General features: G+C 39.1%; 1 protein-coding gene across 1 annotated transcript in view; it reads right to left on the minus strand.

Annotated features, from left to right (window-relative positions):
- Window positions 1–24919, minus strand: part of LOC150075586 (rho GTPase-activating protein 39-like) — a 210758-nt gene that overhangs the window by 158107 nt on the left and 27732 nt on the right. The window contains exon 2 of the mRNA XM_090389097.1: window positions 866–967. Coding sequence (XP_090245223.1) covers window positions 866–967 — 102 coding nt within the window. The remainder of the gene's footprint in view (window positions 1–865; window positions 968–24919) is intronic.

Raw genomic sequence — 24919 nt, forward strand, 5'->3', positions numbered from 1 at the left:
TTGGGGGAAAAAAAAGAAATTAACATAGGATAAAAAAAAAAAAAAACAACTAAACTTTAAAAAATAATAAAAATAAACTGACATCGAAAAAAAAAACCGGTTGAAATTGACATCGAGAGAAAAAAAAAAAGAAAGAAAAGAAACAAGAAAAAAAAAAAACACTTCCGTGAACTCCTGAACTGCTATTGTGATGGTTTAACTGTGTTGTGTTGCTTTCCCATAAAGCAAGCACAGACCAGTTTCCCGGTGGAAAAAGCTTCTAAAAGCCTACTTGAGACTGACTAACTCCGTACTGGGTAACAAATCCATTTTTTCTTTTTCTCCCGTGCCACCAGTAGCATGCGAACGACGGAATCGCCGCAAACAATACATCTTCATTATCGCGTCCTAAATAACTCAAACGTAATTTTGTCTGAGACACAAAGACGCTAAGAGCTATTACTTCGACTTGAAAGTTACTTGATATCTCAGCAGCCCACAATAATAAATAAATCGCTGCAATGTTTACAAGAAAGAGTGCATCGTGTGTACTTGGTGATCGCCAAAGCGACGCCATATGACAACACATCAGAATAAAAATGGCACGAGTAATTCGCAGGGCCAAGTAATTATTAAATGGAGGGGCCGGCTACTTTGCACAACAATGTCAACAGATTTCTAGATGCCCGATATGTACAAATTTAACACTCATACATTTTGAACAGTGCTTATTTTCTTTTACATTTTAAATTTGGTGAATAGCTCTGAGTTATTTGACATTAACAGCACTACTAATAAATATATTATTTCAAGCAATATTATGTATATTTTTAATTTACTACGCACTAATAATATAACCTAAAAGAAACAAAGTGAGTGTACGTACACTTTGACACCAGGAGGAGGATCCCACACACATTCCCCTGTGGTGAGGTTGGCATACATATGCTCCTTTGTACGGGGCTCTATGATCTCCACCCACTCCATCCTAAAAGAGGAAAAATGAGAATAAGATTTTGAAAATTTTATAATATAAAATATTATTATCATTATTACAGTATTTTTAACTAGCGAAGAAGATATAAATCAACAGATATATATATCCTCAATCTCAAACAGATTCTTTCTAATTCCTTCATTTAAACCATCATTTATCAGCACTGAAACGACAGACGATGCAAAGTAGAAGCAGCCAGACGATGCAAAGCTGGGAGACGATGCAAAGAAGCAAAGTCGGCAGACGACGCAAGAAGAAGAAAAGCTGGAAGACGATGCAAAGAAGCGAGCTTATGTCATATCTGTTGTCAAAATAATAATAAATCACGTCTGAAGAATTCCTTAGAAGTGGAAAGTGGATTCGATGCTTCTCAGAATTCGTGTCCCAAAATTTTCTGAATTTTTTGATGAACAGGCTGCAATCATTAGGAAATAAAGACAACATGCATTATTTTTCTTGCGTTAAAGGCATTAAATGTTCGTGAGTCTTATAATCAGCAGATATTCTGCCACGTGCCAAAGGTTGAGAAGTACTGTTTTAATTAGTTGAAGCTTCTAATAGAAATCGGTGAATCAACTACTTGTTTTATCAATACTCCCTTTTCCGTGATGAGTGACCAAGCAGAGATTTCAAGTACCCCAATGAACACGCATTTAGATTAGATTAGGTTACTTGTATTGCATATAAATGTACTATATATGAACAAATAGAAACATGAATTCTTAAATGACTCGATGCTTCCAGAGTGGTAAGCTGGCTTATCTGGATAAACTTCGGAAAAAAGTGGCGCATTATAGCATTAGATGCTAATGCGCCAATAAAATCCAAATCAATTAATCAATCAATTCGGGAAAAAGTAGACAAAGAGACTAGAAAACTTTATTTGTTGGAATTTTATTATTATTTTTTAAATGCAGTTCTATTCTAGAATATTTTTTATGAAAGGGCTGGTTCAGGTTTATGCGGTCAGTTTTCTCTTTTCTGGATGAAAAACCCGACTTTCCAGAGGGAAAAAAAAGGGGGAGGGGGACATGCTACCCTTGCCTCAGACCGACAAACTCAGCCACGTTGTGATATAGGTCCAGAGAAATTCCTCACTCATTGACCCGAACTTTTCCACCCGGTGTGGGCAGAACGGCAATTCTACCAACTATGCTACACTACTGTGTTTAGAAGACAGCTCAACAGTTTTACATCAACACCACTGTAGTAGTAGTAGTAGTAGTAGTGGCACATGATGCAAGAAAGCAAGTGTAGGAGCTTATGCAGCATCAGCCAAAAAAAAAAAAAAAAAAATCATCACACCATTCCCTCCAAATGCCTGTCCAGTTCCTCCTTAAATTTATTTAACCTATCAACTTCCACAACGACAGATGGAAGTTTGTTCCAGCAATTAACCACCCGCTGGCTAAAGGCAAATTTCCGCACATCTATTCTACATCTGTCCTTTCTTAATTTGAACTTATGTCCCCGTAGGTTCGTAATCTGAACAAGTGGAAGGATCCCATTAGAATTCAGCGTGCTCAACCCATTCAAGGCCTTATAGCCCTCAATCAGATCACCGCGCAGGTGCCTAGTCTCCAGCCACTGCAATTTGCAGAACTTAAGCCTCTCTTGGTAAGAGAATCCCTTCATTCCCCTCACCAATCGTGTTGCTCTTCTCTGTACACGCTCAAGCAAATCTACATCCTTCCTAAAATGAGGCCTCCAGACCTGTACGCAGTACTCAAGGCGTGGCCTGACCATTGCCTTATACAGAGGGACAATCACCTCCTTTTCCCTGCTAGCAAAATTCCTATATATCATTGACAAAACCCCATGACCTGCCCTAGCAGCCTGTCTGCATTGCTCAGAAAACTTCATATCTGACTGCACAATTACTCCCAGGTCTTTTTCATTTTCTACCACCTTAAGTGTAGTACCACACAGTTGGTACGTTTCTCTGGGGTTACTTCTACCCATATGCAGTACTTTGCATTTGTCAAGGTTGAACTTCAGTTGCCACTTCTTAGCCCATCTGCCCAAATTATCTAGATCCTGTTGCAGTAGCACACTGCCATTACTGTCATTAACAACCCTGCCAACCTTTGTGTCATCTGCAAACTTCGACATTAAGCCTGATATACCTTCATCAATATCATTGATAAATACACAAAACAACAGTGGACCCAACACCGAACCCTGTGGGACTCCACTAATAACATTAGTCCATGAAGAGCAGCACCCATTGATTACCACCCTCTGTCTTCTCCCACTTAACCATCCTTTTATCCATTGTAGCAACTTACCCTTAATACCATTCTGCTCCAATTTATACAGTAGTCTTCCATGCGCAACAGTGTCAAAAGCTTTCCTGAAATCCAAGTATATGATATCAAAATTATTTTTCGCATCCAGTTCCTTTGTGACCACATCATAATAACCAATCAAATTTGTCAGACAAGACTTTCCCTTAACAAACCCATGCTGTGTTTGAATTATTGCTGCAGTCTTGTCTAGATGATCCTGCAATGCATCTTTAACCAGTGACTCCATTATTTTACCCGGAACAGAAGTTAAACTAACTGGTCTGTAATTACTCGTGTCACCCTTCGATCCACCTTTGTGAATTGGGGACACATTTGCACATCTCCAGTCCGTGGGAACCTCCCCTGAGTCCAAGGATGCTCTCATAATTATGGCTAAGGGTTTGCTTAGTTGCTTTGCCGCCTCCTTTAAAATAACTGGATAGATCCCATCCACCCCAGGTGCCTTTCTTATGTTTAACTTCAACAATTTCTCCTCCACTTTGCTCTCAGTTATTACAAAATCATTAAGCACACTGCTACAATTTGATAACCTTCTTCCATTTTCAAACTGTAATAATTCCTCACGTGTGAATGTAGATGCAAAATACTCATTCAGTTTGTTTGCTATCTGAGCAGGATCATCAACAGTCGAACCATCGATGTCAAGTGGACCAATCATATTCATCCCCTTCCTTTTAGAGTTTATATAAGTAAAGAAATCCTTGCTGTTTTTCTTAGCATCCTTTGCCAAAGATTTCTCGTAATCCGCCTTCGCCTGCCGAACCTCCTTTGTGACCTGATTACAGACTAGCTTATATCTGCCACAGGCTTCTGCGTCACCTGATAATTTATATGCATCCCATGCATTTTTCTTCTCTGTCACGAGTCTCATTAGTTCATTTGATAACCATTTAGGCCTAAACCTTGAACGATATTTCTTAATCGGTATATAAAGTCTAGTAGCTTCCACGATTAATTCCTTGAATGCTTCCCACTTAGAATTTACTGTTGGTAACATCGTCAGTTGATCCCACTGTACAGAATTTAAAAACTGTCTGAGACCACTGTACTCCCCTTTACGGAAGCAAAAACCCTTTCCTTTACCCCTGACGGTAGTTACCTCTTTGAGTAAATCCCACTTCAGCACACTGTGATCACTGCCACCTAGTGGTTCCTTTATCTGCAAATTCTTAATACACGAATGATCACTGCTGATAACCAGATCAAGAGTATTACTTTCTCTGGTTGCCTCTCGAACATGCTGCTGCAGAAAACAATCATCCAATAAATCCACAAAAGTCTGACTGGTGTGTGAGTGACCAATCCACAAGTTCCAGTCAATATCTGGGAAGTTAAAATCCCCCATTATAAGACATTCAGATTTACTGGCCCACTCTATTTCTCTGTACAATTGTTCATTGTACTCATTCAAGTCATTAGGCCTATAACACACTCCTACCCTTATTTTTCCTTTCGCAGTGCTTATCTCGCACCAAACTGACTCAACAGAGCACTGTTCATCTATATTAACTGGGTGCACTTCCTTTGATTTTATGTTTTTCTTAATTAACAGCATAACACCCCCTCCCTTTCTGTCCTGTCTATCCTTTCTGTACACATTGTACTCCCCAAATTCCAGTTCTGCATTCCTTATACCTTTGTGACACCACGTCTCTGCTATCCCAACAATATCCGCCTTTGATGTCTTGACCAACACTTCAAATTCATCAAATTTATTTACTATACTTCTAGCATTGGTATACATGCAAGCATACATGCTCCTATGCCTATTCCTTGTTACCCTAACACATCCCATATACCCAACTATTCCATGATGACTGCCATCCGTCCCTGAAACCCCCAACACCCCTCGCTCCAGGTCGCTTCTTATTCTAATAAAAGTTGTGCAAGAATCACCTTCACCTCTGCCTGCGGTTACTGTTAAACTATTAGTCTTTGTATCCCCCCAAACTAGCAGTTTTCCGACCCACCTAACACTGCCTCGATAGCATCAGCAAATATTCTTGCACCCTTTCTATTTAAGTGTATCCCATCCCTGTAGAAGCAATCTCTCCTGTTAACAAGTACAGTCCAGGCTGAAAAAAATTCTACCCCTTGAGCCTTGCACAATCCTTCCAGGGCCGAATTGATTGACAAGGCTCTCATCATGTACTCCCTCCTATCGTGTCTGGGCAGAATTGCAGACACTTTCAAATTCAACCCTATTTCACGGCTTTTTTTCAACAGTGACCTGTACTTGTTGAGTAATTCTGCCGGTCTCCTACTCTTAATATCATTAGTGCCAACGTGTACAAAATATATATTTAGAATTATATTCTTAAAACTCAGTCACGCCAAGCAAAAAAAATAAACAAAATTATAATTAAATCAATCAAAAGAATACCTTTATGTTATATTTTAAATTCTTATGAATTTCATGGAACAATTAGAAATCGAATTTAAAAAGAAAAAGTTCATTACCAAATAACTAAAACACGAACGGATTTCTTTAATTTTTTACTTGAAAAATAAAAAAAATATTTAAGGGGAAAAGAAAGGCTTATATCTAACTTCTTGATTTATTTTTAATTTAATTTTATTTTTTTGTAAGCTACAAGCAGATTGAACTCTGATACATAAAATATGCCATTACTACTACTTTAATTAACGAGAAAAAGATTCAACTAAAAATTATTCTGAAAAGCAGAAGATTCACAGCTTTAGTGAAAAATTCTTCTGCTTTAATTTAAGTATCAGAAGATGCTCTGCCAATTTATTTACATATTGGAAAATGTTCTACCGATTTATTTAGAACATCAGAAGATGTTCTAACAATTTATTTACATATCAGAATAATTCTACCGATTTATTTAAGTATCAGAAATTTTTTTTACAAATTTATTTACGTATCAGAAAATGTTCCACCGATTTATTTACATACCTACAGATTATCAGTCGATAACTGAATTTTTTAAATAGCTATTTACTGGGTTGGAAAACAGTAATATTTTCGAATAGGCAATTATCTAAGGGCCCCTGATCTTCAAACAGAAGAATAAACTGAAAAGCTCTCTACGTATCAAAAATGTAATGTCAAATAATCAATTTAAGTGTTTCTTAACAACTAGCTATTACGTAAATCCATTGGCCAAAAAATTAGAAGCCTTGAAGGAGTTTACTTATGCATGTGTAGAAATTAGAAATCTTTATTCAATATTTATTTGGGCTACCTTTTGCCTGAATCGCGTCATGGATCCCACTAAGGTTAAAGGAGTTAACTTAAAAGAAAGAAATATTGACCATAACGCCTTGTAGGCAACTGCCATTATCTGAGTACAGCTGCATATTTATCTAGGAAACAAAATTACCTACCCAGATTTGGAACCCCTGTAGTCGACAATATAGTACCATGATTTATCCTCTGGGCTACTGTGACATCTGGGCGCACTATTATGATGCACTCGGCGACAGCAAATTGGTACGTAATTCGAAAATATATGCATCATTTTCGGAACCAAAAAGCACTCCTTATTTGACCCGCACAAATTCCACGCCAAAATGACGGGCAATGCGGAGTCGGCCAGTTCCTAAAGGAAGGGGAAGTGGCACGTAGAACAGGATGTCGACTCTATCACCAACTGCAGTACACAGATATCGTGTTGACATACACCGATTCTTGTGATAGAATTCAAAATAATCAAAGTAATCGTGAAACTGGAATTTACAAACGTGTAACTCTCAATGGGCTTTAGATATTTGGGACACTTCTGTAGAGCAAAGCATGGCAAACAGGTTACCGGCTACAAAACAAGAATTGGCAATTGCCAAGTTCGTGTCATTAGACTGCTATTAATATGCGAACAGGAGAGGTTAGCAAGATTACTTCGATAAAAAAAAAAAAAGTTCGCAATTCTTGTTTCTTTTGAAATAATCACTCAACCAGAAAAGACACAGATGTACCATCATTTCATCTTCGACCATCCTGTGCAAATTAATATGAACAAACTGGAGATTTTGATGTCTTTTATCAACTTATTAACAACTATGACTGTGTTTTCATTTGTTTCTTTACAGGACTGACATCACTAAAAGTACAAGTCTAGTCAAAACATTAGGACCACCCCCACGTTTCAGCAATCGGCCATTACTCCTCGCCTGGCGACACACATGTCGTGGTGAGAACCGGTATATGTGATACTGCAGGTTAATGGCATGCGGTTCATAAGAACTTGACCGACATAGACAAGGGGACCTGATCTGACGGATTTCGAAAAAGGGATGATTCTCAGTTATCGATTGAAAGGTGGCAGTACTGCGGATCTTGTGGGCTGTCGTGAAGTGCAGCGTGTAGTTACGGCGCTGTCCTGCCTTCTGCGAGCCTATAGATGGGGAAAACGATGGAACAGCTGACCATGGACTTTAACCAGGGGAAGACCAGCGGTGTTTTCGAGACCATGATCCAACGAACCCTCAATGACGCGAGGAATTTTTTTATGGGCCTTTTTCACAACGCAGCTGAGTTAGTCGGTATCAGGCGAGGGTAGCATGGTTTTCCCTCCAAGAAGCTCGGGATTTTCATCCAGCAAACAAACCACACGCATTTACAGACAATACAAATATACTGAGTAATGTGGCCTAAGTTGCTGATGAGCCTAAAACTCCACAGCAACCAGCCAGTTTGTACAGAAGCCGTCGACCAACGACAATAGCCTAGAGGATTAAATTTTGTTGGTAAATTCCAACATGATTAGTTTTGAAATTATGCTGCCATCTCCTGCAAGGTGCACATTTTCTGGTTGTGAATAAAAACTTGCAGATATCTTTCATCACTTGGAAGTGGTTTCAAGTTTGTATCATGTACCCTATTCATACACATTGCTAAAAGCCCCAGAGTGTCAGACGACACACATCAACGAAGCCATTTTGTCCCCAGAAACAGTACATCGCCACGGGATGGAGGATAATCATGATGATGGAGTACACTCACAGACACGACCAGGTGTACATGACAATACATTAGAAGCTAGCGAAGAAATATCAGTTGATCAAAGAAAGTACAGTATACCATATTAAAAGTACGAACCTCAGACTGTACTAGAGACCTACCTCCAAGATGTATTGGGAACGCGCCATAAGAACTGGCTGGACATAACTCTTACTGACAAGAAGGAAAAGATGCAACGGCGCATAACACCAGCAACCTCCAGAAAGCCTAAGAGGAAAAGATCAGGAAGTACACGGACCTTAAACAGGAAATCAAAGAGATGTGGCATACGGATCAAGTAACGGCCATCCCGATCACCGTGTCAACCACCAGCATGGTGCCAAAGAGCCTACAATAAAATCCCAGCAGCAATAAGCCTCCCAGAGAACACCTACATGGAACTCCAGAAAGCCGCGATCCTGAACATCTCTAGGTTAGTCAGAAAGTTCCTCGGCCAATAATAACAGCCAGACATAAATAACCACCAGTACCTGTCGCGGGACAAAAAAAAAAAAAAAAAAAACTGTATAGATACAGTTCAATAGAAGTTATAAAAAAATCAAACAGGCCAGTAAATGGTACAAAATTCATATATCTTTTCTAAATATCCAAAATCTTCTTTAGCCAGTTTGCTGAACATGACAATACACCAGCTCTTCGAAGGCTGAAATACAAGTGTGAGAAATATCACCGCGCTTTTGCAACCGAATTAAACCCGACTCATTGTAACGAATGAATAACCTTCAGTTCCACCACTGTTCTGTTCTATGCTTGGACGTTTTCTCCCATGTCTTGTGAAGCGTAGTTCAAGGTAGGCACACATCCGGGAAACAGTTTCTGCCTGTTACCTTATAATAACCCGCAGCTGCCTAATTATCTTGAGCATTGGCATGCGCATCATTGGCAAGTTCGGCTTCAATTGTATTTCTAACTACATCTTCTGATTTCTGAGTTCACATTTATAACAAAGATGGCCTTATTCCTTTATAGAGGGCACTGTAAGTTAATGAAGTAATAAACAGAGAATTGTAGGATAAAAATAAGATGGAATGTCTAGCAGCTGACATCCATACTTGCTTCTGTCTAACGAACCAAGCGACTGTTTAATCAATTTTCCTTCTTAACGTATATTTAACCAAACGATAATTTATTCCGCCAAACGTTAGCAAGTAACGAAAGTATGATTTAACCCTTGGCAACTTTGCGTAGTTTCGAATGAAAGTTAATTTGAAATTCAAACGAGCCGTTTATTCAGAAAATTCAATTTCGTAATTGGGCGAAGGGTTATTCTGACAATGCACACAGCAAACGAAGTTGCAGCAGTTAGTCTGATTTAGTAACAAATATGGCGTCTAAATTTAAAATATGAATATTTTATTTATATCTAATATTCTGATAACTGCGACAAAAAAAAAAGTTAAAACTACAGACGATGCGTTGCTGCGTCTGTAGTTTTAACAGACGCAGCAACGCATTATGGGTGTAGTTTTCAATCTTTTGGAATTTTTATTTTATAAGCCCAACTAAGAGGAACAGCAGATAGGTGAAAAGCGTGATAAAAGACAGAATAATTAGAGCATAACTCTAACTCCCCCTCCCTCCACTCTCCTATCTTTTGCTTAAAATTCGTTTCTGGTTTACAAAGTCATATGCCAAAAGAATCACTTAGCGTTATCAAAGAACGCTGGATTTCTGCGTTGTGTTAAAAGTTAACACGAGCGCAGTAATGTACGGATTGCAAACGTTATCAGCCTGCTTTGCGTTAGCCAGTGAGGAAAACAAATTGTACAGACAAGGTCAGATATTAAAAAGCAGATGGAGAGTTCATTCAGATACTGCGAATTTTCGTCTGAAAGTTGATTTATCGTTATTATTTTTTATTTATCTTTATTTATACATATACCAGGCACCCACAAACGTTTTCAAAACTGAAAAGTTATTGGGTGAAACTACTTCCAGTGATAGAGGATATCTTCAAGTTTTTATTCATCAACTGTAAATGTGCGCGCTACAGTAGATGGCAGCGTAAGTTCAAAACTATAATCATGGCGGAATTTATCAACCGCTGGAAGGTGCAGTGACACGGGCGGCAGTCTATCACTGTTATGAGTAAATGTTGATTAAAAGAAGCTATCGAGTAAACTTAGTTCTGTAATAGTACGGAAAATTCGTAAGGACGCCTATTTGTGCATATCTCGGCGATGTCCGAGCATAAGTGGAACTGGTTTGAGTAATTTTACGGGAAACCCAAGAAATTCCATATAACGTGCCAGTACACACAAGTCAAAGGTCACTAGTGTGTGGTGTTACATCGTTGTCTGAGGATGAACTCGTAGCATGGTTTTTCTGCCGGAACCTCAGGTTTTCTGACCACGGAACACATGCAATTTACAGACTTTATGGGGCACTATGGCTGAAGTTGCTGATGTGGCTAAAACCCCATAACAGGCAACCAGCTCGTACCGAAGCTGTTGATTAACGACAAAACCAAGGGAATCAAATTTTGTTAGAAAATTTCCCATTATTAGTTTTGCGATTTTGCTGCCATTTGTTCCAGCGTGCAAATTTTCGGCTTGGTGAATAAAAACTTGCTGATATCCTCTATCATTTGGAAGTGGTTTCCAGTTTGTATTATGCACCCTATTCGGATTATGTCTTAGTTTTGCAAAGGAGATCTGTGGACACCCTGTATGTAGTGTAATGTCGTAGCTGTATGGGATGGTATTTGAAAGATCCCAGGGTCTGTCTAGTGGAAGTTCATACAGGTGAGGTGGTCTACTCAAGGTTTACAAAGTCCGAATTAGGATTATTTCCTCCTTGCCATTCAAACTGAGCTGGAAATTTTACAGGTGAAAGTGCTGCAACAGCCAGCCTACAGCTCTGATCTGTCATCCTGAGACTAAAATGTTTGTCTCATTGGGTAACATGTAGCGGCATCGCAGGAAGGCCTACTAGATTCCGCACTATAGGGAGGGTTTTCGAAGTTTCTTAAAGATCACTGAAAATAAAATACCCCTAAATATAAGGAATGTATAGTTTCCGCGCGTGCAGCTATCGTTTATTCTATACATACGTACAGTTTTAAAGCAAGTTATTTACATCCAACATTTAGAAAATAATAATAAATAATAATAAAGTGGCCTTTTTTTTTGCGAACGGTTTGAATCCGCGCCAATGGAATAAAACCAGTTGCACGTTCAGTTAACGGATCTCTCCAAAGAGGATTATTCTGCCTGTTACCACACTTATAATAGTGAACGTTCGAAAATTCGCCAGATGGCAGCACAATCCATAAATATGTAAACGATCATTGAGTGGATTTTGAAGGCAGACGATAGATAAAATTTTAAAATTAATAATTGAATGTTAGACATCCCTTCGTTTGGTTTTGCGATGCACTTTTGTTTTGTCTGAAAATAAAAGAGCATCGCCCTAGTTTAATGAGAAAAGTGTCCATTCGGGTAAGTTCACGAAACTCGCGCACCTCTGTGGTTGACACATACCCGAGGCTGTAGATACTTCCGATGTGGCGCGCACAATGCACATGGGACCACGGCGTTCACCTCTCGGTTGAAACAGTAGCGGAACGACGGCAGTCCTCAGGAACGCGCGATGACTCACCGCAGGGTCTGCTATCCCACTTTTCTGCCATCGGTTTTAATGAGAACTCGTAGTTTAATGGCAGGCTACAGGAAACCGGTCGGTGTGGAGGGAAAGCGGTGAACCCGAGAAGAAGGAGCGCCGTACCGTGACTACACCTACTCCCCCCTCCCCCTCCCCCTCCCGTCCGCAGACAAAGGGTAATTTTATATAAACACTTCAAATTACGCCTCTCCACATTTGCAGCTTTTCTCCGCTCACTTGGGCAGTGCCGTAATTCAAGACGACTGCACTTATCGATTTTTAGTTTGGTTCGAGAAAAGGCAAAATTTTCGAGCAGGCCGCTTTTCAAGCTCGGCTCTAAACTGCGCAAAATAGCTTTTGGGAGTTACGGGGGGTGAGGGCCCGTCCTCCGTTGTCGTTTTAATTGACGCGGGACTAACACCGAATGCCTGCAATGAATTAATTGTAATGTACGAAATAGGATTTCCTTAATGTTCAGGAGGACTAAAGTATCTCCGAGGGTTCCCCCCCCCTCATATAGCATCCAAAAAACTCCTCTCCTTTCCCCTTCTTTTCTCCACTCACTCTATAGCTCTCATTCTTTCTGCTTTCCTTTTCTCTCCCACTTTCTCTCTCTTATTCGCTCTTTCTTTTTTCCTTATCTCCCCTTCTTTCTCTTTCCCCTCTCACTCTTTCTTTCCTTATCTTCCCTTCTCTCTTTTTTCCCCTCACTCTTTCTTTCGTTCTCTCTGTTTCATTTTCTCTTGCTTTCTCCATTCAGCTTTCCCCTCTCACTCTATTTCTCCCTTTTACACTCCCTTCTCCTGTTTCTCTTTCATTTTCTTCCTCTCTCTCTCCCCCTCTTTTTTCTCTCTCTTTTCTCTTTCACTCTTTCTCCCTCTCCTTTTCTCTCGTGCTTTCCCGTTTCATTCTTTCTTTCTTCCCTTCTTTCTCTCTTTCCATCTCTCTTTGCCTTTAGCCAGCGGGTGGTTAATTGCTGGAACAAACTTCCATCTGTCGTTGTGGAAGTTGATAGGTTGAATAAATTTAAGGAGTAACTGGACAGGCTTTGGACTTTTTTTTTTTTTTTTTGGGCTGATGCTGCATAAGCCCATACAACACTTGCTTTCTTGCATCGCATGCCACTACTACTACTCTCTCTCTCTCCCCTTCTTTATTTCTCTTTCTTTCTCTTCCCTTCCCCTTTCACTTTCTTTTCTCTCTCTCTCACTTTATTTTGCTTTTCTTGTTTCTCTCATTTTTTCTTCCTCTCTCTCCCCCCTTCTTTCTTTATCTCTCTTTCCTTCTTTCTCTCTTTCCCCTTTCACACGCTCTACTTTTTTCTATTGCTTTCACTCTTTCTTTCTTCCATTCTTTCTCTCCTCACTTTTCTGTCTCCTCTCTCCCACTCACTTTCTTTTTCTCTCTCTCCCCCCTTGCTTTCCCCCTTTCTTTCTTTCCATCTCTTTCCCTCACTCTTTCCTTTTTTCTCTCTTTCACTTTATTTCCTCGCTTTGTTTCTTTACCCTCTCTCTCTCTAATTCTTTCTTTCTTACACTTTCTTTCCTTCTGTCTCTCTTCTCTCTCTTTCCCCTTTCACACACACACACACACACACACACACACACACACACACACACACACACACACACACACACTCTGCTGTTTTCGTTTGCTGTTCCACTTTCGCTCTTTCTTTCTTCCCTTCTTTCTCTGAATCTTTTCTCTCTCCTCTCTCCCACTCACTTTCTTATTCTCTCTCTCTCCCTTTCTTTCCCCTTTTATTTCTTTCCTTCTTTCCCTCTTGCTTTCCCCTTTCACTTTATTTCCTCTTTTTTTCTTGACCCCCCCCCCCTCTCTCTCTCTCTCTCTCTCTCTAATTCTTCCTTTCTTCCCTTATCTTCCTCTTTCTTTCTCTTCTCTTCTCTTCTCTCTCTCTCTCTCTCCCTCTCTAATTCTTCCTTTCTTCCCTTATCTTCCTCTTTCTTTCTCTTCTCTTCCCTTCTCTCTCTCTCTCTCTCTCTCATTTGCTTTCTTCCTCTTAGTTTCCCCTTTTGGTCTCATTCTCTCCTTTCGTTCTTTTTCTCTCTCCTTTCGTTCTTTTTCTCTCCCCTTCTCTCGCTTTTTCCCCTCTCACTTAAAATATCTCTGTTTTTTTTCTCTTGCTTTCCCCTTTCACTCTCCTTTTTTCTTTCCTTCCTTTCTCTCATCCTTTATTTACCCTCACTCTATTTCTCTTTCTCTCATTCGTTTTCTTCCTCTCTCTTTCTTTCTCCTTCTTAATCTCTCTCTCTCTCTTTTTCTTTCCTTCTTTCTCGCTCTTCCATTCTTTTCTCTCTCTCTGCCGGAGATTATTTTTCATTCAATTTCGTTGAACACTGAACAATAAACCGCAACGCAATCCAGAAGAATATGAAAAACGAATCAATTTTAACTACAAAAGACAATTCGCATCCATATATACTACATGACCAAAATGATTCTGACACATACAGGAAGTCTCAAAAACGAACAGAGGCCAATTCTATTGGCCAGAAATTTCCCCCCTTCCCCATCCTTCTCGTAAAACACTGGCCAGAGCCGATAAGAAAAATGCCAGTTTGGCCGCAGCTTAATCTAATGCTCTAGTTGGTCCCTTAAATGGTCAATGGGATTGACACGCGTGTCTTGAGCCGGACAGTCCAACTTTCGATGTCATTGTCTACACCAGTCCAGTATGACCCTCGACATATGAACTCTTTATTGCATACAACTCTGTTATTGTGCAGATAGTAAGACGGCCCGTTTACTATAATAGTAGATCATGAATCTCATGCTTTCGGGAACCACCACAAACCGACCAAGGACCAAGAAGAGAAATGGCGAGAAATGTTTGCAGTAAAGGGTCCCTGAATCAATCACTGCCTCGCTGGGATTTGGGGACCCTTTTTCTGTCCGAGAATAAGGCATCCAACCACCATCCCACATTAAAAGTCAGTAAGCTAGGCCTCCGAGAATTATATATTGGTATGACGGCGACAATACGCATGCGCGGGATGTCCCAGTACTTTTGGTCATACACTACACGGTCGAACGAGCCGAAAAGGAGGAGGAATAAGACGCACTTGCTACCCTAATTATTCGTAACACTAAACGGCCTTCTTGTAAGTGCCACTTCTCTCATTCAACCTGTTCTAGCAGACGTAAATGGCCACCCATTGGACGTTCCTCTACATCAAATCGTGCAGCGATTCTTATCCCAGTCCGGTTTCCGGCTGCACAGGAAGTCTAGAGGAAATGATAGCTAGTAAGTCACTAGTCCTAAACACAGAAGCGGGATTTTCCGGACAGCAGTAATTGTCTGTTTAATGGGACAGTTATGTCACCTGTCATTCAACTCAAAGCTCCCCTCATTGTGATTAACTTGCCGACGTCATCTCTGAACAAAGCGTTCGTTCGCTAGTTCTGATGGGTTCTAAGAACATTTTAGCTCCAACTCCGTGGAAACGAAACTTTGCTCATTAGCATGTTACAGGGCGGTATTCTGTAGAGTACTCTCCTTGTTTTTTTTTTTTTTTTTTGTCAAATAAGGCTGTCTGACATATTCAAACAGGGGTACAGTCGAATTTAAAAAAAGAACATGCCAAAAATAGCTACGGAGGTGCACCTCGCTTCACAATGAGTTCATGGACTTCGTTTGAATTTTAGTGATGCAATTTTTAAATTAGAAAACAAAAACACACGAGTCCTGCATACCGGGATTGGTCATCCCGGCATTCAGCTGAAACGGGCATTTGTAACATACATCATGACAATGCTCCATATCACAAAACGAGGATTGTCAATACACAGAATAATATCGAAACAATGCACTGGCCAGCACAGAGTCACGACCTCAACCCCAAATGAATACCTTTGCGATGAACTGAATGCAAAATTAGGGCAAGATCAAGACAGCCATTCTTATTAATACTGCTAGGAAATGCTTTCAAGGAGGAAAGCTTTCTATTAGAAACTGGCAGTCTTCCAGAACATTGAACCAATCATTAAGACCAAAGATTAGTCAACATACTATTAATTACTTTGAACGAATTAACGTTTTCTTCACAAGTGTTCCATAACTTTTGGTAAGGCAGTGTATACATGAGAAGGAATAAGTTCAAATTAAGGAAGGGTGGTTGCACGATATATGTGCGGAAGTTTGCCTTCGGCGCCAGCGGGTGGCTGATTAATGGAATAAACTTCCACCTGTTGTTGTGGAAGAGAGTAGTCTGAATAAATTCAAGGAGTAGAAAAAAATATTTGAGGGGATGGACAGATGATGTGGGAGAATTTATTTTTTTTTTTTTTGTCTTCTATGGTTGCTATAGAGATTTCAAAAAAAATCTCTATAGCAACCATAAAAATTTGGTTCCGATTTGACAACTTCATTTTTTTTTCTTTTGCTGGATGAAGTGAAGTGGACAAAATGGACCACAGATCACTGATTCAGATCCTCTTTCTATGGGAAAAGACCCAACACAATCCACGAAGAAATGGTCGCTGTTTATGCAGAAGACTGCTCATGTTACAGTATTGTTGCACATTGGTATAAACAATTCAAATGTAGAAGAACCTCAGAGCATGATGAAGAAATCCCAGGACACCCAACGACTGCTGTAACCAGAAGAGAGTGGTGCAAAAATTGAGGCATTAATCCCGGAAGATCACCGTATTGGTTACTGGGGCAACAAGTGAAAACCTTTCCAACCGGACCTGTTAAGAAGGCTCAGTTCAAGTGGACTCTATGCAAGGAAGCCAGTAGTTTGTATCCCATTAACCCCTACAGTGTTAAAACCTACAGTAATATGAGGCGGATTTGAACTGACGTTCTAGGAGCAGCCCTAACGATAACACATGTCCCATTAACCCCAAACCACCATAGAACTCGTCGAAACTTGCGACATGTGACTTGGAGCCCTGACAAATAGGGTACAGTTCTGTTCTCTGACGAGTCCCGTTTAGCCGACAAACGGATTCTAGACGCCATTTCATCTGGAGATAACAAGGAATGTGGTACCATCCCTCCAACATCAGAGAATGGGGGAGGCGGTGTTGTCAACGGCTGCACCACTTTTCCATGTTTTTGATAGGGGTACCGTAACTGCGCAGAGCTATCGAGAACAGACCTCTCGAACCCTATATGCGACTTTTTAGGGGTGCGGTTGGCACAGGTTTTCTTTTCACGCACGGCAACGCCACTGCATATAGAGCTGTATGTGGTGGAGGAATATCTTGAAACTGAAGATATCCAACGACTGCCGTGGCCAACGCGATCAGCAGACTTAAATCAGATCAAGTACGTCGGCCGTCCTTCAGCATCGCATTGCACGCCGACAGCCAACTCGTCGGTCACTTGGTGAGCTAAGGTCTGCGCTGGTTGAAGAATGAGATTTGTTGCCACAGAATCTTATAGACACCCTTATATCGAGCATGGGTCATCTCTGTCAACCTGCACGAGTTACACCACGCTTTTTATGTCTTCTGTTAATTTTGTGGGGCAGTGTAGTTTTTCAAAAGATTCGTTTGCTGAAATCAAAACAACAATATCACCTCATACGAGTATTTAAAAAATATTGGACAATAACAACAGGCCAGACAGTACTTGAACCCTGTCACCAAGTGCCAAGTATGTTACCAACTGGACCAATGGGGATTAATATTTTTAGTTAATCCTGGTAATAGTCATTCTTTGGGGATTATCAGAATCGGAGGTACTCTTATATCTAATAAAAATAGAGAATTACCCCTGTATATTTAAGGCTGTGTGCATGACATTCCAAAATCCGTGTTGTCCACGAGGATGGTGGTCACATTCTTTTAGGGGAAGTTCATATTCTGCAGAATTCTGGGTGTTAAAATAATTCATGAGGAAAGTTGAATTTATATACTCCTGCGAAAGATTAAGTGTGTGTTTTTAGTATAAGTTAGCGCCACCATTAAGAGGTAAAAGAAATGCGATGCAATAAACTTTGAAGTTTATAAATATGCAACTGGGCATTCACTTGTTCTGCCAAAAAAAATTGGGTTTTAAAATCAGGATCCCTAAGTAACGAAATTTGCATTTTTTGCTTTTTGGTCGCGTGCCGTTGGATGCGTTGCCATGGTGTCCTCGTAAACGTGATATGCCCTCAAGATTTTTTGTGATCAAATTGCTAATGGTCTGCCGTACTTCTATCAACCGATGTTCGATTGGAGTATACTGTGCCCTTAAACGCTCAAAGGGAGAACCAACGGTTGATGTCGAGAATTAATGTCTGAAAGAAATTTATTGTCTAGTCAAACATTTTTTTCCACATTTTTTGGCGCGTTAGCATATATATATAAAGCGCCTATTGTCTCTACTTATCCACTCGTCCGTCCGCATGTAATAACTCAACCCTTGGTGGATGGATTTTCATAAAATTTTAAATTTGGCTATGTTAGAAAGATTTGTTGAACTGTTTCAAATTTTATGTGGATTTTCATGAAATTTTATATTTGGTCTTTTCAGAACGATTTGTCGAACTTCGCCAAATTTCATTAAAATCGAACCAATACAAATTCGGCAGTTGTCATTATTTTTAGGTACATTAGCATATAACAACTCGACTTCTAGTAGACAAATTTTCATGAAATTTTACATTTCGGTCTTCTAAAACGTTTGTAGAGCCATCCTAAATTTCATTAAAATCTGCCCAATAGAAATTATTATATATATATACACAGTACACTTATTTTATTTATTATTATTTATTTATTTTCATGAAATTTTATATTTGGGCCTTTTAAAAAGATTTGTCGAGATATTCCATATTTCATTAAAATAGAAGATATAGAAATCCGATAATTATCATCTATTTGTCCGTCCGCATGTAATAACTAGACTTCTACTGGATGGATTTTCATGAAATTTTAAATTTGGCCCTTTTAGAAAGATTTGTCGAGCCATCTCAAATTTCATTAAAGTCAAACCAATTATTATTATTATTTTATTTTATTTTTTCATACCTATCACAGAAGTTCACTGCTCACGCATAAAAGTCGTTGCTTTTTGTTCTTTTTTGTTTTAAATCATGGATTATTATGCATAATATTATCATCATTATTTGCTGAGAGAAAGAGACCAAAATTGCAGCAGAAACTGCTTTCAGCAAAAAGGGCTTATCAGCCATTTTCAGACTATCGTCTGCCGAACTATTTATAATGCACTTTCTCTTTCTTGGGGGATTTTCATTGTTACGTCACAATAGTAATCCACAATTCCCATGCCGGAAATGTGGATTTATACGAGTGTACCCTTCAGTGAACCAAAAGATAAATCACTGAAAGAACCCCAATGTCACTGATGACATAAATATTAGGTTACCACATTCCTAATGACTTTTCCTAATCTTTAATTCAACAGTCGAGTGCTAACAGCCTAGATTTCCAAACGGCGTTGCCTTTTTTTTTTTTTTTTTTTTTGTATTTTCATTGTAAAATCTTTCCTTGTAATCAGGACTGTTATTTCATTTTGAAAATATACTTTAAAAATCATCAAATCCTAAAGAATACTTATCATTTTATTATTCGAATAATTCGGTTTTCGTTAATCCGAACTGGTTCTTTTTTCATTTATCACGGACTATCGAGACTTACATTTGTTTATGTTATTAAGTAATTTATGTCATAAGTGCGAAAATGACTAAAGTTATAAATCAACTGTAGTAGTTCTACCAGTAGTGTTATGGAATGAATCTTGTGCTTTTATTGCTTTTGGTATATGTGATGAAATCCAGACAGCCATGTCTGGATTTCATCACATATACCCCTCAACTTGATTTTTGTTCACAGAAAAATTGAACTGTATATCTCCCAATAGGCTTGGGTGTGCTAAAATTAAATTTATACACTGACTGGCCAAAAAATTGGAAATCGTTATTCATTATCGATTTTAAGTATAGTATTCGTTATCTAGTAGGGCCAATTTTAAGTCTAGTATTCATTATCTGATAGGACCCACTATGATTAACAAATCTGGAGAACATACAATATCTGATACCAAGGAATTTGGGATCAGAAAATGTGACAAGTTCTTTCTGCATACCGTACGTTTTATTGTCTGTTGATGCCAAATGCAAAAGGTTTCTAATTTTTTGGTCAGCGAGTATAGGTATTATTAGGCTTTTGCGTCTGCGTAATCGTCTTATTAAATTAATAATCTTTAATTTTTCCCACATAACTGAATGTGGAATGCATAATTTTATTTAATTTATGTTTATTTAATATTAATTTTTTAAATGAGTAAACCATATTACAAGACAGTTAAAGCCTTTATGTCACACGTGACGTGTATGAAACGTCACAAGTGACGAAAGTTGCTGTTTACAGTGGTTTGGAATTGATCTGAGATGTTCTAACTTCACTTTTTTGGAATCATTTATATGGGAGATTTTGTTGTAAAAAAAAGTAAGAACAAACTTTCTCTCTCTTAAAAAATATTTTTAAACATAATTGTAATCATAATCATAATTTAATCATAATTTAAATAAATCATAATTAAAACTAATAAAATTTAATCAAAATTAAATAAATCATAATTAAAAATAATAATAATTTTTAAAAAAAATTAAAAATATTTGGGATAATGAAATTCCATGACTCAGACTTGACTAATACAAAACCATCGGATATTGGTCCTTGAGGTTGGCATTCTCTCAGAAATTCACAGATATTCTCTCAGATATGCCAGGCAAGCTGTATTTGCAACCTGGGAGTCTAAAACGCTGATGGAACTGATATTCCGGTGACACTCGAGTAAAGTGGACCCAATTTCGGCGAAGTCCGGACGGTCTATGATAGCCAAATCCTCTGCTTGCACCTTCACGATGGTGGGACTGTTAGTAATCCTGGGTATAACCCCCATGTACAAGCACACTATGGGTGACCACCCAGGTGTGAACCAACGTAAGCAGAGGTCGATGTGTGGCCCCCACCACATGGAGGAACGCCGCCCCTCTATGTTACCAGGCAATACTAGGTGGTAGATGACTCTCATCAACCGGTGCAATACCACCACTTTGCTTATTGGAGGCTTGAAGTGGTGGAACCCATGTTTAGTCTCCAGAGCTAAGTTTCCGGTCAGCCCTTCCCCATCTCTTCCATCATGCAGTATGACTGATGACTTTTGAGGTTATGATTGACATCATGGCAAGATCCAATCTTCCTTACATTTCGACGGTACAGCTCTAAAACGGTGTTGGCTGATCCGCAAGATTATACACTAGCTGATCCGGAAGCCTCCTTTAGGAGGCTTCCGGAGCTAGTGTATAATCTTGCTACCTCTACTCTGCCACATAGTGACTGGAGGGAGTCCGAGTAGTGTCGAGGCCACGTCATATCAAGAATCTGGGTATATTCTTACCATGTGTATGCCATATCCAAAAATTTCATTACTTCATACAGCATGTCCCTCCCACCTTTTCTCACTACTGAATACACCATGAAATGTCAAACTACTAGAGTAAGCTTATCTGCGAAAAGATCTAAACCTACCAAGCACTTCCTAATTCACTTCACAAATATACGCGGTCTCAATTCTAATCTCAACGATGTCCATTTCCACAGGCAGTCTGCCAAACCACATGTACTTTTTCTGACTGAATCTCAGTTATCGGTAGATTCAACTACTGCTCATCTCAGTTGGCCAAATTATTCGCTGTATGATTCTTTTCGCCTCAATGTCCGTTCCGATATTCCGTCAGAGACTTAGTAATTTGGAATCTCCTCTTTTCGATCTTCTCTGGCTTAAAATCTCTCTACCTCATTGTGTCAAATTCATCTGTTGTCTCTACCGTTCCCAATTCCACTAATCATCTGGAGCTCTGACTTCCTCTCTTCACAACTTGACTTTCTGCAGTCCAACTTTCCTAACAGTGAGGTAATTTTCCTTGGTGATTTTAATGTTCACAACTCTACCTGGCTTCCGTTTTCTACTCACACCGACCCAGTTGGTCGAGATGCTGAAACTTCTGCAATTACTAATGACCTTGCACAGATTGTTCATTTACCTACCAGAATACCAGACAATCCTAATCACACAGCCAACACGATTGATCTTTTTCTCACAAACAACCCTTCTAAGTACACGGTCGAAGTGAGTGGTCCTTTAGGCACCTCAGATCACAACTTGGTGATTGTCTTTTCTCCAATGGAGCCTTTATCTCATGGCTATTCCCAACCTCTTATTGTATGGCATTGCAAGAATGCAAAATGGGATGACCTGCGAGATTTCTTTTCTTCTTTTCCTTGGTCGGATTACTGTTTCAAAACTTCTGATGTCAATGTCTGCTCAGATCGTGTCAATTAAATTATTTCACACTCCACTTTAAAACCTCGTCCTTTATCTAAACCTTGCTTTTCCAATATATGTGCTAAGGCTGTTCAAATGAAGAACGTTACATATCGTAATTGGCTTGTTTCCAATTCTTCAGTTTCATTTTCTGCTAGGCAGAAAATGAAACTGAAGAATTCATTTTCAACCAAAACTCACAACAATTGTAAAGCGATTATTAATCAGTCCAAACTAGATTTTGAACAGGCTAATAGTACAAAACTTACTTCTTGCCTTAATGGTAGCCGAGCATTCTGGTCTCTTGCCAAGGCTATTGGCCGCAAATTTTGCCCATTTCTGATCCCGCCTCTGCCAAAACCAGATGCTTCTGTTGTCACTTCAGCCAAGGATAAAGCTGACCTGCTAGCATCTCATTTTTATTCCAACTCGTGTATTAATGATCTTGGTAAAACACCTCCCACCATTCCCAACAGGCTCCATTCAATGCCTCCTGTGGTCTTCCGTCAAAAGGATGTCAGAAGGATTTTGACGAATCTTGATGCTAAGAAAGCTCCAGGTCCTGATGGTATTTCTCCACTTGTTCTCAAAACCTGTACTCCTGAACTTACTCCTGTTCTTTGCCGCCTTTTTTCACTATCTTATTCCAAAGGTGTTTTTCCTTCTGCTTGGAAATTTGCTCATATCCAGCCAGTTCCTAAAAAGGGTGATAAATCCCTCCCATCCAATTATCGTCCCATTGCAATTACTTCTACTCTTTCTAAAGTAATGGAGAAATCAATTAACCGCCAACTCTTAAACTACCTAGAAACCTTTCGTCTGATCAACGATCGCCAGTATGGATTCCGTCAGTGTCGATCCACTGGTGATATTCTGGCTTATGTTACCCATTTACGGACAAATTCAATGAAAAAATTTGTTGAAACACAAGCAGTTGCTCTTGACATCTCAAAGGCTTTCGATCGTGTTTGGCATAGAAGTCTTCTAAACAAGCTTCCATCTTATGATTTGCCACTGTTTTTTGTAATTGATTATCCAGTTTTCTCTCTGATTGCTCACTGAGGGTGATGGTAGATGGCTCTTTGTCTTCTAACTTCTCCACTAACGCTGGTGTCCCCCAAGGTTCAGTTCTTTCCCGCAGTCTTTTTCTCTTGTATATTAATGACATTTTTTCCATTTACTGGAAATCCTATCCATAGTTTTGCCGACGATAGCACATTGTATTCCATTTTCCATTTTGAGATATCTTGCCCTGCTCAATCAGCTTCAACTTCTCGAATATCCGCTACCAATTCCTTAAATGCCGATCTCCAGGTAATTCTCCAGTGGGGCACAGACAACTTAGTTGATTTCAATCCTTCTGAAACTCAGCCTTGTCTTATATCTCGCAAAAAGGAGTCTTCTGCTCCTATGCTTATCTTTCGTGACACTCCGATTTCTAGGCAAAATGATATATCTCTTTTGGGGATTACCCTGACTTCTAATCTCTCTTGGCACAAGCACATTACAAATATTGCTTCCTCTGCATCTAAAAAACTTGGTTTTCTCTTTCGCTCTCGGGTTACTTTTCTTCCAAACAGCTGTTCATTCTGTACAAATCGCAAATCCGCCCTACCATGGAATATTGTTCCCACATGTGGGACAGTGCCCCCAAAACCTCTCTCAGGATTCTAGATTCCATTCAGAAGAGAGCAATTAGGTTAATTAATGACTCCTCTCTAAGAGAGTTTCTGCACTCGCTGTCTCATAGACGTGCTGTTTCTGCTGCATGCCTTTTCAAAAGATACTTCCATGGGCACTGTTCTTCTGAATTGGCTTCTATAATTCCCGCTCTCTCTCTCTCTCTCTCTCTCTCTCTCTCTTTTCCAAACAGTCCGAACCCGTGCAGCCACCAGCCAACATCCATTTACTGTCCAACTCCAAACTCCCAGAACCAACTTTTCATCTTCCTCGTTTATTCATTCAACTGCCGTTTTCTGGAACAACCTTCCTTCATACGTATTTCTTGAAAATGACAGTCTACAGAAGTTCAAGTCTAATGTCAACAAATATCTTCTTTCGTCTTCTCAACTTCCAACCCAAGCACGGTCCTAAGTACTATAGTTTCTAATACCTCTCCTGTTTGGGGTTTTCATAAAAGATATATACATGCATATATAAACATAAACTTAGATTATTCTATTTATTTTTTTTATTTATATATTATTTTCAGTGCCATAATTTTTATTAATTTGTTTATTTCCTATTTATTTTCTTTAAATTAATAAACCATATTACAAGGCATAGTCAAAGCCATCTATATCCCACGAAAAGTCAGGTGTGACGTATAATGAAACGTCACACGTGACGCAACTTCCTGTGGTTTGAAATTAATCTGAGATATTGTAACTTCACTTTTTGGGATCATTTATATGGGAAATTTTGCTATAAAAAAAAAAAAAAAAAAGTAAAAATAAACTCTCCCTCTCTTAAAAAAACATTAAGCATACGATTTAGAAAAACATTTTAATTGAATAATTATATTGAAATAAAAACAAATGAAAAATATCAGAGATAATGAAATTCCATGACTCAGACTTAACTAATACAAATAATTACAAGGTGACCATCGGATACACACATAAATTTAGATTATGAGGTCTTTTTATTCTACTCATAACAATCCTTTCACAAGATGAGAGTCGGCAATTGTAGAAGGGCTCGGTGTAATCCCCCATAATTTATTGTGGTTACTGGGA

This window comes from Mastigoproctus giganteus, chromosome 14, assembly GCF_048544385.1.
Source record: "Mastigoproctus giganteus isolate SK-2022 chromosome 14, ASM4854438v1, whole genome shotgun sequence".
Lineage (NCBI taxonomy): Eukaryota > Metazoa > Arthropoda > Arachnida > Uropygi > Thelyphonidae > Mastigoproctus > Mastigoproctus giganteus.